We start from the raw sequence: 14,623 nt of genomic DNA on the forward strand, positions 1-14,623 counted from the left end.
TTTTCATATACACTCTACCGCTCATTAATTTCAATATACAACAGATTCGTTGATTGTAAAAGATGAACATCATGATACGTGTTTTGCACAGAAATGAATGCACTTGCTGTTATAAACATTTCACTTGCATGCATCGATTTATATAAAAATGCAATGCATGCAAATGTTGAAAGTGTTTCTAACAGCAAATGTATTCATTTCTGTAAAAACACATGTTTATCCTTTACAGAGAAATTAACAACTGTTTGGCGCACCGCCATGTATCATAGTGTAAATAGTAGTTAATTATAAGATTGATTTCGTGTTGTCGTTTCACATTGTTAATGGTACGGTTCTTGTATTGATTAATTATACCGGGTTAAATTATCGCGCCTATTAGCGAAACGTCGGTGGATCGCGATTAGTACACTTGTCGATATTCGCGCGACTCACCCGACTCGTGCTGCCCGCCCACGGGTGGCATCCCCAATTATGAGAAGAATTCGGTACTCGCTCGCGCCGTACTTCGCAGGTGCGCGAGCCGGAGAACGCCGAAGAGGCACTCAACAGTCGAACGTCGTGAAGCTCACACGTTACCGTTTTTTGCGTGTGCAAACTCGGAGTGCTCGGTCGCCTATCGCAGACCACGAAGGCCTAATCGCTTGATATCCTGCCTATCTGTGACTGCTTGCTATCCTGCCTATCTGTGCCTGCTTGCTATACCTGCCTGTCCGTGCCCGCCTGCTATACCGGACGGTTGCATGCTTTCGCCTTGCACGCCAGAGATCTCGCCAACGGGAGGACGACGTCGACACCCAGGAGGCGCCGGGCAACGACACGGTGAGTCGCCTCGCATTTTTTATATTCGCTTGCTTGCTTCGCTTTATTCGCTTTCGCGAGGGCACGGGCCCTCTGGTCCTTCGAGAAATTTAGTTGACCAATCGCAAATCCGGGGAGCGCCTCATACCCCCCCGTGCATTGGTCCTTCGAGCCGGATCTCGCGCGCTAAAGCAATAACGCCGACCTTTCGCTCGTGGATAGCATTTCTTAGTAGTTTTGATCGCGATTGCATTACAATTAATCAGTCGCGTATTCTACACCCGCCGCGATATCTCTCGGCCGCAACATTGCTTCGCGACGAGAATACGCGCGGGAAACTTGTCGTTTGATCGCTTTGTGGTTAATTGCTTTTGTAATTCGTTATTGAATATTGTCGTTAACCGAAATATTCAACATTGGAATATTCTCGGTTAAGCCATACGTTTTCGCCGCGCCGTCGACGGCCTTTGACGCTCGATCACGGGCCGGCAGCGTATATACACATTTTTTCTACATAAGCTCGCGTTGATAATAACACGCGATACTTGTTCGTTGCTACCGGGTGTGTTTTCGATACAATTCGAAAATACATGCGTACATACACACTTTCTCGATCGTTGGAACGCTTGCGAATGTTTGCCATCGATCGACAACACTGTTTGGCGGCACTGGTCCCCGGGATAAAATATATCAGCACTCATATGATATTTCAATTAGTCATTGGAGATTGTGATTGGAATTGAGCCAAATAAATTAATGCTTGTGGCGTGGATTGCTCATGTGGTATACCGCTCATGTCGTATGATCATGTCGTATATTCCGCTTATGTAGTAAGACCGCGCGCAACGCGTATTACTGAGGCTCGATCAGATAAGTGCCTGAGTGCAATTTCTTCGTCGTAACCGGGTACCTGTGCCAATTTAATTGATAATTTTAATTTTGATGATTATTGATTACTGATTGTTGATTTATTATTGGTCTAACTATTATATTATTTTGTATCCTTTGCAACCATCTTCCTCGTTAATCATCCTACTTGATCCCCCTCTACCGCCAGTGCTCGCACCTTATCATTTTGCATCAACCTACCTTCGTTTGAAATTGTACGAATCGTTATTATAGCCTCTCGAAAATATCCGTCGTGCCTTCGAACAGAAATTTGAGCCGAGCCGACTCGTCATCATAACAAGGAGATAGTTGTTTTGTTTTGCGAACATTACGGAACTTGAAGACCGTTAGCTTCCGGAATTGTTGATATTCTCACATCGAAGTGAGCTGCTATCGTCATCTTGGTTGACCTAGTGATTGTATTCCGGGCATCATGAGTCGAGGGAATGTAACCAAACGCGAGTTATGCGTGAAACGTATGCGGGAGATTCATGAGCTGTCGATGCTCGCCGCGGACAATGTAAGTCAGAGACCGAACTTCCTCGTGCGATATCCCATCGTGACCAGATTGGTCGAGGACTTTGAGGCAACCCACCTCAAGATAATACAAAACGCCTCAGATGAAGAGTTTGAAACGGAGGATTCGATTCGCCGGGACTTTGACGAGATGCGCTTCGCGGTAATCGGGCGTTACGAGAGATTTGTGGGCGCCGACCGAGTAGCCGCTCCGGTCCCGCAGGCCCCGGCTCAGACGTCATCGGTCAAATTGCCCAAGATCTCACTTCCGCAATTTTCAGGAGATCTCACGCTTTGGCCCTCGTTCATCGCGTTATACAACATCTCTATTCACGAGAACCGGAACGTCCCTACCATAGAGAAGTATCAATATCTGATATCCTGCTTGAAAGGAGAAGCGCTGAACGTCGTCAAGAACATCCCTCTCTCCGCCGATAACTACGCGATAGCTTATGACGCCTTGATTTCGCGATATCAAAACAAACGAGACTTGGCGGATTATCACGTGGACTTGATGCTGAAAGCTCAGCCGTTGAAGTCGGAGTCGGCCGTCCCCCTGCGCACGCTGTTGAGCACCTTCACCGAGAACACGCAAGCATTGAATCTATTAGAATTTCCTACAGACGCTTGGGATTATCTCCTTCTCAAATTCTTGCTGGAGAAGCTCCCTCGTTCGCTCCGCGAGAAGTTCGAATCTGAACACCGGGCGGAGGAAATACCGAAATTCACGCAACTCACAAAGTTCCTCTCTGATCACTGCCGGGTTCTCGCGTCGGTATCGGGCTCACAAAATACGTCGCAAAAGTCTCAGTCGACTTCGTCAAAGAATTCCGCGCCGGCTTCGTCGCTCGCAACTCGAACCGCCAAGTGTCCGGTGTGCAAGGAACAACATCTCGTGTTTAAATGCCCTCGATTCTTGAAATTATCCCCTCGGGAAAGGCATTCAACGGCTAAAACTTCGAACTTGTGCTATAACTGCCTCCGCGCGGGCCACAGCGTTAATGACTGTCCATCGTCGTGGACGTGTCGGTCGTGTAAGGTCAAACATCACACGCTCCTGCATTTTGAGCAGAACTCGGGCTCGGCGAATGCACCCACAGACGCCGAACCACCCTCCGAATCGGGGACAACGTCATCGCAGGGAAGCGAACCCCTCGTTAGCATGGCTAGTGTCGCGCGGTCGAACCCGATCGTATTGTTGTCGACGGTACAAGCCGAAGCGCTTGACGCACACGGAAATCCCTTCCCCGTTCGTATTCTGTTAGATAGCGCGAGCCAGCTAAACTTTATCTCCGAAGGTTGCATGCAGAGGGGTAGTTTCGGACGAACCAAGTGCCATACGGTAGTTCTCGCGGTAAATGATACAAAGGCGGCTGCAACTCGAGGCCGCACCTCACTTGTAATACAAGCACAGGGCAGGGAAAGCACGCGCACCCCAGTAGAGGCTACGATTCTTTCGCGCATCTCCGCCCCGTTACCTAGCAGTCAGGTCGAGCGAAGAGCGTGGAAACATTTGAACGGATTGCGGCTAGCCGATCCGCAGTATCACCGACCCGGTCCCATCGACATCCTGATCGGCGCAGAAATCTTCGCGTCGTTACTTCGGGATGGCCGTCGCGTGGGAAGGAAGGGCGAACCAGACGCCTTCAATTCCGTCTTCGGCTGGGTTCTCGTCGGTTCGGTATCAACGCAGGCGCCGGGATCCACACATTCGTTTATGACTCTCGATTCGTTGGACGCATCTCTTAGTCGATTTTGGCAACTAGACGAGATTCCATCGGTCCCACCGTATTCGCAGGAGGATAAACGTTGCGAGGAATTATTCGCTCAGACCACGCGTCGGGACGCGTGCGGTCGTTTTGTTGTATCGTATCCTTTCAAAAGGGATAAACCTTGTTTTGTCGGCACGCGTCAAGTAGCCCTAAATAGATTTCGCGCACTTGAGCGTCGCTTTAAATTAGATGCAAAGTTTAAATTGAGCTATAACAAATTCATGCAGGATTATTTGAATAACGGTTATATGAAACTGATTGCACGGCCGTTCCCGGTGGACGGACCTGTGTTCTATTTGCCCCATCATGGGGTAGTTAAATCGGATAGCACTACCACAAAATTGCGGGTCGTATTTGACGCCTCGGCGAAGGATTTGAACGACGTTTCGTTGAACGACGTATTGCGACCCGGGCCTAAGTTACAGACGGATATAGTCGTGATATTGTTGAGGTTCCGGGTAGGCCGCGTGGCGCTCACTGCGGACGTCAAACAAATGTTCCTTCGGATCTTGGTCGAGCGCGGTCAATGTGACTACCAGAAAATAGTCTGGCGTTTCTCGGAGAATGATCCGATATTAGACTACTTGATGTTGACTGTCACTTTTGGATTGACGTGTTCTCCGTTCCTGGCAATCGCCTGCTTGTTGAAATTGGCAACGGAGGGCAAAGTGAGCTACCCTCTGGCCGCGGCGGTCTTGGAGGAGAGCGTCTATGTCGACGACGTGGTGGCGAGCGCCGAATCTGAGGGGGAAGCCCATGAGCTTCAGCGGCAGCTACAAGCTTTGCTTAAAACCGCGGGTTTCGAGCTCAGGAAATGGGCCAGCAGCCATCCGTCAGTCTTAGCAGATCTCGATCCAGAGCTTTGCAGTCAATCATTGCTATCGTTTGAATCCTCGGAAGATCAGTTTCTCAAAGTTCTCGGACTTCGTTGGTATCCTCAAACGGACAACTTCGGCTTTCAGGTCCACCCGTTGGACAGAGATTGTACCAAACGCACCATTTTCTCGGAACTGGCTCGTATTTTCGACCCGTTAGGCTTTCTGACTCCCCTTACGTTTGCAGCTAAAAGACTGATACAGCAACTCTGGGTGCTCAAATTAGAGTGGGACGATAGGCCTCCTTCGGAAATATGTTCTCGATGGGGACGATACAAATCGGAACTCCCCGCGCTAGCTTCCATTCGCATACCTCGTACTATCGCCATGGCCAACGTAATCCGACGGGAGATACACGGATTTTGTGACGCAAGCGAACAGGGCTACGGAGCCGTTGTATATATTAGAATCGTCGCCGTGGACGGGGTACTGATTCGAATGCTTAGCGCCAAGTCAAAGGTGGCCCCGCTTAAGGCCATCACCGTGCCGAGACTCGAGCTTTGCGCAGCCGTTTTACTGTCGGACTTAGCGGAGTATATCGGGAACATCCTCCGGCCTAAGATTACTATCGACGGCACGTACGCGTGGTCTGATTCCGAGGTCGCGCTCGCCTGGATACGTTCGGCCCCCCACCGTTGAAAACGTTTGTGCGTAATCGTGTGGCCCGCATCCAGTCCAACACAGATATCTCTTGCTGGAGACATGTTGACACCAAGTCTAACCCCGCCGATTGTTGCTCAAGGGGCTTGTTTCCTCAAGAATTAGTGGATCACCAGCTTTGGTGGACTGGCCCTGCGTGGCTCGCCGAATTCAAACCCATTCCAGAAACGATATTGGAGACTGACGATTTTCCGGAGGAAGAAAAATCTCATGCTTTTGTTGTAATAAATCCTGCTGATGTCGTAAACTCTGCTTCTGTTGTTGATTCGCTTCTCGATCGTTTTTCGTCATTGGATAAACTCGTTAGAATATTCTCTTATTGTCTTCGTTTTGTTAATCGACTCAAGTCGAATTCACCTCACAGAACTCTTGTTGTAGACCAAGTCGAATTCCATTCGACCCTGCTATACCTCGTTAAAGTTGTTCAATCTTGTCGCTTTGCAGAGGATCTCGATAGATTGAAACGCAATCAGAATTGCTCCAAACCTCTGCGACAACTCGCCCCTTTTGTGGACGCGCGCGGAGTCCTCAGGGTGGGCGGTAGACTCACGCACTCCGCAATATCTCATGAGGCCAAGCATCCCGCGTTATTGCCCGGTAAGCACCGGCTCACGGAACTGATAGTAGAGCGCACCCACCGCCTACACTTGCATCCGGGGCGTCGAGCGTTGCATTACCCATGGCCCATCAGGCCATCAAACGTTGTTTGTCGCGTTGTTACCAATGTTTCCGGGCGAACCCGCGTACTTTGCAACCGCCCATGGCGGACCTACCGCTCGACCGGGTACGTCAGGCCAAACCTTTCTCAATCGCCGGGGTCGACTACGCGGGACCCTTCTTCGTATATAATCGTCGTTCTCGCGGGGCAACGCCGTTCAAGGCATACGTGTGCATTTTCGTTTGCTTTACCACAAAGGCGGTTCATTTGGAACTTGCTTTTTCCTTATCTACAGACTCGTTTTTGTCGGCTCTGAGGCGTTTCATCGCTAGGCGCGGTCGCTGCTCGCGGATCTACAGCGACTGCGGCACCAATTTCGTGGGGGCTCAGCGCGAGCTCGTCAGCTGCATGGAGGCGGCCTCAGGGCGAGAACAAATCCAGTGGTCCTTTAACCCCCCTTCCGCGCCACACTTTGGTGGCCTCTGGGAAGCGGGGGTTAAGGCGACAAAGACCCACTTAAAACGCGTGGTGGGAGCGCAGATCCTCACAGTGGAGGAATTCAGTACCCTACTAGCACAGGTAGAATCCATCCTGAATTCCCGACCTTTGTGCCCCACCAGCTCGGATTCCCACGACCTCGGGGTGCTCTCGGGTGCCCCGGGGCACTTTACCACATTAGAGCCGCTCGTAGCGGTTCCCTATCCCGACCTAGACCCGGTGCCGATAGGCAGACTCGATCGATGGCAGCTGGTGCAGCACATGCACCAACAATTCTGGAAACGGTGGCATGAAGAATATCTACACACCCTCCAGCAACGACCAAAGTGGTTAAAGCCGGCTGACGCGATATCAAAGGGCACGTTGGTCCTTCTAAAAACCGAAAACGCCCCTCCTCTGGCGTGGAGACGAAGGCGGGTCGAGGAATTACATCCGAGTCGTGACGGGGTCGCCCGGGTCGCTACGGTGAGGACGGCGGATGGCCTCCTTAGTCGCCCTCTGGTGAAGCTGTGCCCTCTGCCGATGGACGGCTCACCGGAGGGACCCGCTCAAACATAGAAAATACGGTGTATTTTGGTGGGCGGTAATGTTTGGCGCACCGCCATGTATCATAGTGTAAATAGTAGTTAATTATAAGATTGATTTCGTGTTGTCGTTTCACATTGTTAATGGTACGGTTCTTGTATTGATTAATTATACCGGGTTAAATTATCGCGCCTATTAGCGAAACGTCGGTGGATCGCGATTAGTACACTTGTCGATATTTGCGCGACTCACCCGACTCGTGCTGCCCGCCCACGGGTGGCATCCCCAATTATGAGAAGAATTCGGTACTCGCTCGCGCCGTACTTCGCAGGTGCGCGAGCCGGAGAACGCCGAAGAGGCACTCAACAGTCGAACGTCGTGAAGCTCACACGTTACCGTTTTTTGCGTGTGCAAACTCGGAGTGCTCGGTCGCCTATCGCAGACCACGAAGGCCTAATCGCTTGATATCCTGCCTATCTGTGACTGCTTGCTATCCTGCCTATCTGTGCCTGCTTGCTATACCTGCCTGTCCGTGCCCGCCTGCTATACCGGACGGTTGCATGCTTTCGCCTTGCACGCCAGAGATCTCGCCAACGGGAGGACGACGTCGACACCCAGGAGGCGCCGGGCAACGACACGGTGAGTCGCCTCGCATTTTTTATATTCGCTTGCTTGCTTCGCTTTATTCGCTTTCGCGAGGGCACGGGCCCTCTGGTCCTTCGAGAAATTTAGTTGACCAATTGCAAATCCGGGGAGCGCCTCATACCCCCCCGTGCATTGGTCCTTCGAGCCGGATCTCGCGCGCTAAAGCAATAACGCCGACCTTTCGCTCGTGGATAGCATTTCTTAGTAGTTTTGATCGCGATTGCATTACAATTAATCAGTCGCGTATTCTACACCCGCCGCGATATCTCTCGGCCGCAACATTGCTTCGCGACGAGAATACGCGCGGGAAACTTGTCGTTTGATTGCTTTGTGGTTAATTGCTTTTGTAATTCGTTATTGAATATTTGGGTAAAAGGAAGGGGGGAAGGGCGAAAGTGAGAGAGGAGATTGATCAGAGGAGGGCAGGAAAAAATTTAAAGAGTTAGTGGGGGATAAGCAAATTCAGGAAGGGGAGTGGAAGAGGAGTGTCAGGGGCTGAAAAGGAGGATATAGAAGGTATTAAGGGAAGTGAATGGGAAGGGCAAAAAAGGCGGAAAAAGGGGCTGTTGAGGTGAAGAATGTGAGGAAAGGAAGAGAAAGGGCTCATGTTAAGGAAATAGAAAAGGAAAGGAAGGAAAAGTGGCAGGTATAGGGAGAAAAAACAGCGATACAAGAAGTTGTATAAGAAGAAGAAAAAAATAGAAGTGGAGAAATGGGAAGGGGAGGTAAAGGAGATTAAGACAGAGGGACATATATGAAAGATGGTAAACAGAGAGAAAAAGAGGAGAAGAAGGTTGAACGAGGGATTTAGTATGCAGGAATGGGATAGGTATTTCAAAGATTTGTTGGGAGGAGTTGGAGGAGGAGAGAAGAAGATAAGGAGAGAAGAGATGTGGAAAATGGTGGGAAAGCTTAGGGAAGGAAAAGCGATGGGAAGTTATGGAATTTCAAATGAGGTATAAAAGTTTGGAGGGGAGGTGGTGAAAAAATGGTTGTGGGAGGTATGTAATAAAGTGTGGAAAGAAGAGAGTTGGCCGGAAGGTTAGAGGGAGGGAATTATAGTGCCCATAAGAAAGGAGGGGAAATGGGAGAAAGTAAGAAACTACAGAGGGATGATGTTAGCACAAACGGCATACAAGGTGTACGCTGCTGTTTTGGTTGAAAGGTTGAGGAAGGAGGTAGAAGAGAAGGGATTGCTTCCGCAGAGTCAGACAGAGTTTAGGAGAGTGGTAGGGACCACGGACAACATCTATGTATTAAATTACTTAATAAATAGGCAGGTAAATTAAAGAAGGGGAAGATGGTGGTGTTGTTCGTGGACTTGAAGGCAGCTTTTTTGACTCGGTGGACAGAAGGATTCTGGTGGAAGCGATGAGAAAAAGAGGAGTGAGGGAGGGCTTGGTGATGAGATGTAAGGAGTTGTTGAGGGATGCAGTGTAAGGGTGGGAGAGGAGCTGGGAGAAAGGTTTTGAACAGGAAGGGGAGTTAGAGACAGGGGTGCCCGTTAAGCCCAATTTTGTTTACGTTGCTGTTGACGGACAAAGAAAGGTACCGAATGAAAAAATTAGAGTGTAAGATGTCTTATATGAAAAATAAGAAAAAAAATAAAATATGAGAGAGATAAGTACGTGAAGTAAGCGGAGAGAGAAGAGAAATGGGAGGTGGTGACGATTAAATATTATTACAGTAGAGGAAAAAATGGAATAAATTAACGGACAAAAGTAGTGGAATGGGATAAATATTTTAGAATAAATATAACGGAAAATATATGGACATGGATGGCGCGCGCGTTAGTGCAGTGTAAGAAGTAGTTAAGTGTAAAGAAAAAAATGAGAGCCGAGAAAGCGAAGTGTGATAAGTCTTATGCGAGATGTAAAAAGAAAGAAGAAAACAAAATATGGGAAAGACAGGTATGTGAAGTGAGCGGAGAAAAAAAAAGAAACGAGAGGTGGCGAATGGACATTTGTACAGTTGATGAGAAAGGAAATACATTTTAACGGAGAAAAATGGTGATGTGGGATGAACGTTTTAAGGTGAATGGAACAAAAAAAGTTTAAAGCGCGCGCGTAGCGCGCGTGTGTGCTAGTCCATAATAAAAAAATCCATGTAGACGCGAGAAGTTGGCCCGTGGTCGAGTAGTATTGTTGCCGCTTTTCCGCGTGCGTGATTGGCCGATGCGTGCGTGCGGTCGATATATACGATGCGGCGATCGAGATCGCGCTGCAAGTTTCGCGTGGCGTCGCGTACGTCGTGCGTGTATGTACATACATATGTGTATGTGTCGTGTGATAAGACAGCTGGCATCGGTTGCGCGAGGTTAGTGGGATTATATACATAAATATATATAACATTTATATTTTGATGAATGAAAAATTGATACATTGTTTTTCTCGTCGCGTGCGTGTATGTATGTACTGTCACGACTTTTTGCACTCCCGGACCGCTCCGGGACGTGAGCCGGATCAAAAGGACTTAGAAGAGCGGGATGGTTGGCCTCTCCAGTGATTTCCTCGCACCTCCGATACTCCACGAAATGTTCCGAATGTTGGGCGCCAGACGCGTACCTTCGCGTCCACGAAATCGCGAAAACCTAAACGAGACGCAAGACGAAGTGTGGAGGTGCGTGGAATCGGCTAGCTTGACCTAATCACGGGCGGGGTTAATGAAGGGCGGCGCGATACTCGGCGGGGTGACACGTTAATTGCATACTCAGTCAGATAACAAAGAATATAACATTTATTGAGTACTGGTTGTCGAGAAAATAACAACGTTTATCCATCCGGCTTCGATCAAACACAAGATAAATTCGACAAATAAATCAAGAATAGCCGGTGGCGGGGTGTCGAGATTCATTTAACAAAAATAATATTAATGCGGACGCGAGACACCCACGGAGTATTAATTGGGTCTCTAATAAACACGCTAAAGGTTCTATTCTCGAACAATTAATCATTTGAGTCGGAAATTATAACACGCAAGAATACTACACTTAGCATCGCTCACGAGAGTGAGGTTCAACGCAAAATGTCGCGAGAGAAGGGCACGTCACGCCTGGATTGCGTGAAAACCACATCCGGAACCGTACGAAAACTCTGTCGCAATAATATCTTAACTTAACGCGAGATATTCGGCTCAGGCGCAACGGGGAGGCGCTGAGTCATTTAACCAAGCAAGTCGCGATATCGCTAATAATGTTGGGCGCCAGGTGTGGAGAAGGCCACACCACCGTTGACTCGAAGTGCGTATTTAATATCCACGGAACGCCAGGAAGAACTACGCAATTAACATCTAAACGCACGAAGCGTGTGAACGCTGTGGTTCGTCGCGCGGTTCGATTCGAAGTCGGCCCCAATTAATACTCCGTGGGTGTCTCGCGTCCGCATTAATATTATTTTTGTTAAATGAATCTCGACACCCCGCCACCGGCTATTCTTGATTTATTTGTCGAATTTATCTTGTGTTTGATCGAAGCCGGATGGATAAACGTTGTTACTTTCTCGACAACCAGTACTCAATAAATGTTATATTCTTTGTTATCTGACTGAGTATGCAATTAACGTGTCACCCCGCCGAGTATCGCGCCGCCCTTCATTAACCCCGCCCGTGATTAGGTCAAGCTAGCCGATTCCACGCACCTCCACACTTCGTCTTGCGTCTCGTTTAGGTTTTCGCGATTTCGTGGACGCGAAGGTACGCGTCTGGCGCCCAACATTCGGAACATTTCGTGGAGTATCGGAGGTGCGAGGAAATCACTGGAGAGGCCAACCATCCCGCTCTCGTGTATGTTCGTGTGATGTGACAGCTGGCGTCGGTTGCGCGAGGTTAGTGGGATTATTTATATAAATATATATAACATTTATATTTTAAATGCAAAATTGATACATTGTTTTTCTCGATTCTGATCAGCTTTTTTAAGGCAGAGTAAATAAATAAATATATATAAATTATATTTTACATATTAATGTCTTTTAACATTATCTGTAATGTTTCAATATTTATTTCTCTTGCTCGCGTACAAATCTAATCTGGTATACGTTACAGTAACTATAGATTTTTGATACAGATTTATCTTTGTAATCGTATATTTTATATATATATATATATATATATATATATATATATATAAGCAAATGTAAGTAATAATTACTGTTTTTGCATTATGTAAAATTTGTCTTATTTTAGATATACCGATGAATTTAAAATATTCGAGAAGATATGATGGGATTAGCTATTGGTGCTCATGGTGCAAATATATTCAACAAGCGTGAAAAGTTGATAAAATTACAAATATTGTTAGAAGAAAATTCATGCATATGTAATATATAATATAGAGAGGTAATTATAAAAATTATTATCACTTGTATTATTTCGAAGAGTATTGTTTTATAAAAGTTTACTGACCGTTTTTATCTAAAAAGTATATACATATTCGTATTATATTGAACTGATATACAGAGCTTATCAGATTTTTTTCTCAATCACAGACGCATGAAGCTGTTAAAAAAGACCGATCTATGCTGGAATACAGCGATAACCTAGAAATAGATAGATAGTGACAGTCGTGACCATCGCCGCGTGACAGATAGTGATAGTGAAATATATATATTGACGGCAGGGAGCTGATGCCGAGGAGATCTTTAAGAAGGAAGGAGTATCCAAAATCGCACACGTACGTATATATGCTGTCTTGTAAAAGTTGTAAAAGTTAAGAGAACGAGAAAGTGATCTGGTATCTAAATGCACGTTGCGACAGGCACTATCGCGTAATAAAAATTTCTCCGAGGTATGTTTATATTGTACTTTACTTTCGTTAATTTGGATGCTTTGAATGTACAATCTCGCGTCTTCAAAATGTAATAATTTTCATAGTCAGACACTGTTGAGGCATAATTGTCTAGCACAAAAGGTCCTCTTGTGCTAGATAATACGAGTTGCTACAGAGTGCCTCTAATTGTATGTAAGAATCTCTTCTCTTTTACCCCCTCTTTCTTCCCCCAATCCCGAATTTACACTATTGTGTGATTCGTATCGTGTGTCATTACCTATTATAAATGTTTTTTTCTCTCGTTTTCTCACGCAGGAACATTTTATATTTAACTATGTGGTATACAAAATTTTGCCGCTATATATTGACCGCAGGGAGGTGATACCGAAGAGATCTTTAAAAAGAAAGGTGTATCCAAAATTGCACATGTATGTACGTATACATATGCTTTCTTGTAAATTTTAAAAGTTGTAAAGAACGAAAAAGTGTTCTGTAGCGCAATTTGTATTGTAGGCAAGTTATGCTAAAATATTTGTAAATTGAGTCCCTATTATCCATTATGATATAATTTTTATCAACAATATTAGAGGAGTAACAAAAATTAATTTTATTAAGTATTCAAAGCAATTGAGAGTTTTTAGCATTAAGTATTTTTATTTTCTCATAATATGCTTTAAAAATATTGCAGGGGACTTGGGAGTTATGCGAAGCAATTGATACTATTAAGGTTCATTGGTCATATGAAGTTTGCACACGTCAAGCTTGACATCCTAAAGTTTACAATGCATTCTGAAAACGATACCGTGCAGGTTCGTTGGCGTATACGTGGTGTCATACAGGCTGGAAGGTATTTTCTATATTTTGGAAGTAAAATTTGGAAAATACAACATGCCATAATAAGCGCTAACCAGGAAATGTAAGTGTAATTAGTGCTCTAAACATTCCTTTTAATAGTAATATAAAATTGTTCTTATAAACATTAATTTTAATTAATTCAAGTTGTCTATTATTTGAAAAGAACTTGAGTTTTAGTTTTGTTTTTTATTCTACTTTCAGAAAAAGATAAAATAATTTAGATTTCCTAAAATTAATTTTGTTTATGCTATTGGAGAGGAAACACTTATTATAAAATTGATTATAATACTAAGACAATTGTATAACGATTTCAGATGGTACGACGGCTTTTTTATGTTAATGCTGAATGGAAAAGTCTATAAGCATATTGCGGATCAGGATACAGCCACGAAAAAGAAAGATATGCGCATGGCAGGGAAATTAGCGCTATTCACAGGCTTTGTAAGCATATTTAGTAACAACGAGGATTTTTTGAATTGAGCTCTGTCTTAAAATCTCATCAATTGAAGTGAATCCACTGCTGAGTGCTGAAATTATACGATTTTATCCGTCACAACGAATAGACCAAGAAGAATGCTTTTTTCAGTCGATGGTTTCGAATGTTGCTGACGTATCTATTTCGTTGCAAATGCATCATTATGAAATGATGATCGGTAGTAAATGAGAGATATGTTGTGAATTAAAAAGATGATGTTTATCTTTGTATGATTACAAACTATCTGCATCTAATTTTTTAGTGACAATGTCCGAATAATTTGCGTTAGTATTTCTGTGTAAAAAAAATATGACGATTATATTACAGTATATTTGACGATTTTAACATAATTATAGAGGTAGGATGTCTAAATTGTTATCGTTCCATCCAAATGTAGCTTTTATACTATTCGGATAGTATTGATATTTTATGCTGTTTAGAAACAAGTAAAAAGTATTTTAAGATACTTGTATCATTTCCAGAATATAAAAACTTGTGTTTAGATTACAGATATACGTTTTGGGTTTTGGCGTATCTATTTCGTTGCAAATGTATCATTGTGAAATAATGATTGGTAGTAAATGAGAGATATGTGAATTAAAAATATGTATATTACCTATCATCTGATTTTTTAATTTTAGTAGTGACATAGACATATTCGGACATAGAATGTCCGAATAATTTTGCGTTAGT

At 45.2% G+C, this 14,623-nt stretch overlaps 2 protein-coding genes across 2 annotated transcripts in view; both read left to right on the forward strand.

Moving 5' to 3' along the window:
- The first annotated feature begins 160 nt into the window (after positions 1-160).
- The window catches only part of LOC143899332 (uncharacterized), a 34,024-nt gene continuing 19,561 nt past the window's right edge, over positions 161-14,623 (forward strand). Inside the window, exons 1-6 of the mRNA XM_077409551.1 lie at positions 161-10,151; positions 12,018-12,170; positions 12,320-12,504; positions 12,916-13,032; positions 13,289-13,516; positions 13,770-13,896. Of these exons, the coding sequence (XP_077265677.1) occupies positions 2,120-5,488 (3,369 nt within the window). The 5' untranslated portion in view covers positions 161-2,119 and the 3' untranslated portion in view covers positions 5,489-10,151; positions 12,018-12,170; positions 12,320-12,504; ... (1 more) ...; positions 13,289-13,516; positions 13,770-13,896. The remainder of the gene's footprint in view (positions 10,152-12,017; positions 12,171-12,319; positions 12,505-12,915; positions 13,033-13,288; positions 13,517-13,769; positions 13,897-14,623) is intronic.
- LOC143899340 (uncharacterized) lies at positions 6,189-7,223 on the forward strand. Its single transcript, XM_077409570.1, has one exon. It carries the CDS (start codon positions 6,189-6,191, stop codon positions 7,221-7,223), a length of 1,035 nt encoding a protein of 344 aa, XP_077265696.1.

This window comes from Temnothorax americanus, unplaced genomic scaffold (genome assembly GCF_048541705.1).
Source record: "Temnothorax americanus isolate GAGA-0224 unplaced genomic scaffold, ASM4854170v1 Scaffold261, whole genome shotgun sequence".
Lineage (NCBI taxonomy): Eukaryota > Metazoa > Arthropoda > Insecta > Hymenoptera > Formicidae > Temnothorax > Temnothorax americanus.

Coding starts and splice junctions, on each gene's coding strand:
- LOC143899340 (XM_077409570.1), top strand. CDS start 6,189: ATGGCCCATCAGGCCATCAAACGTTGTTTGTCGCGTTGTTACCAATGT.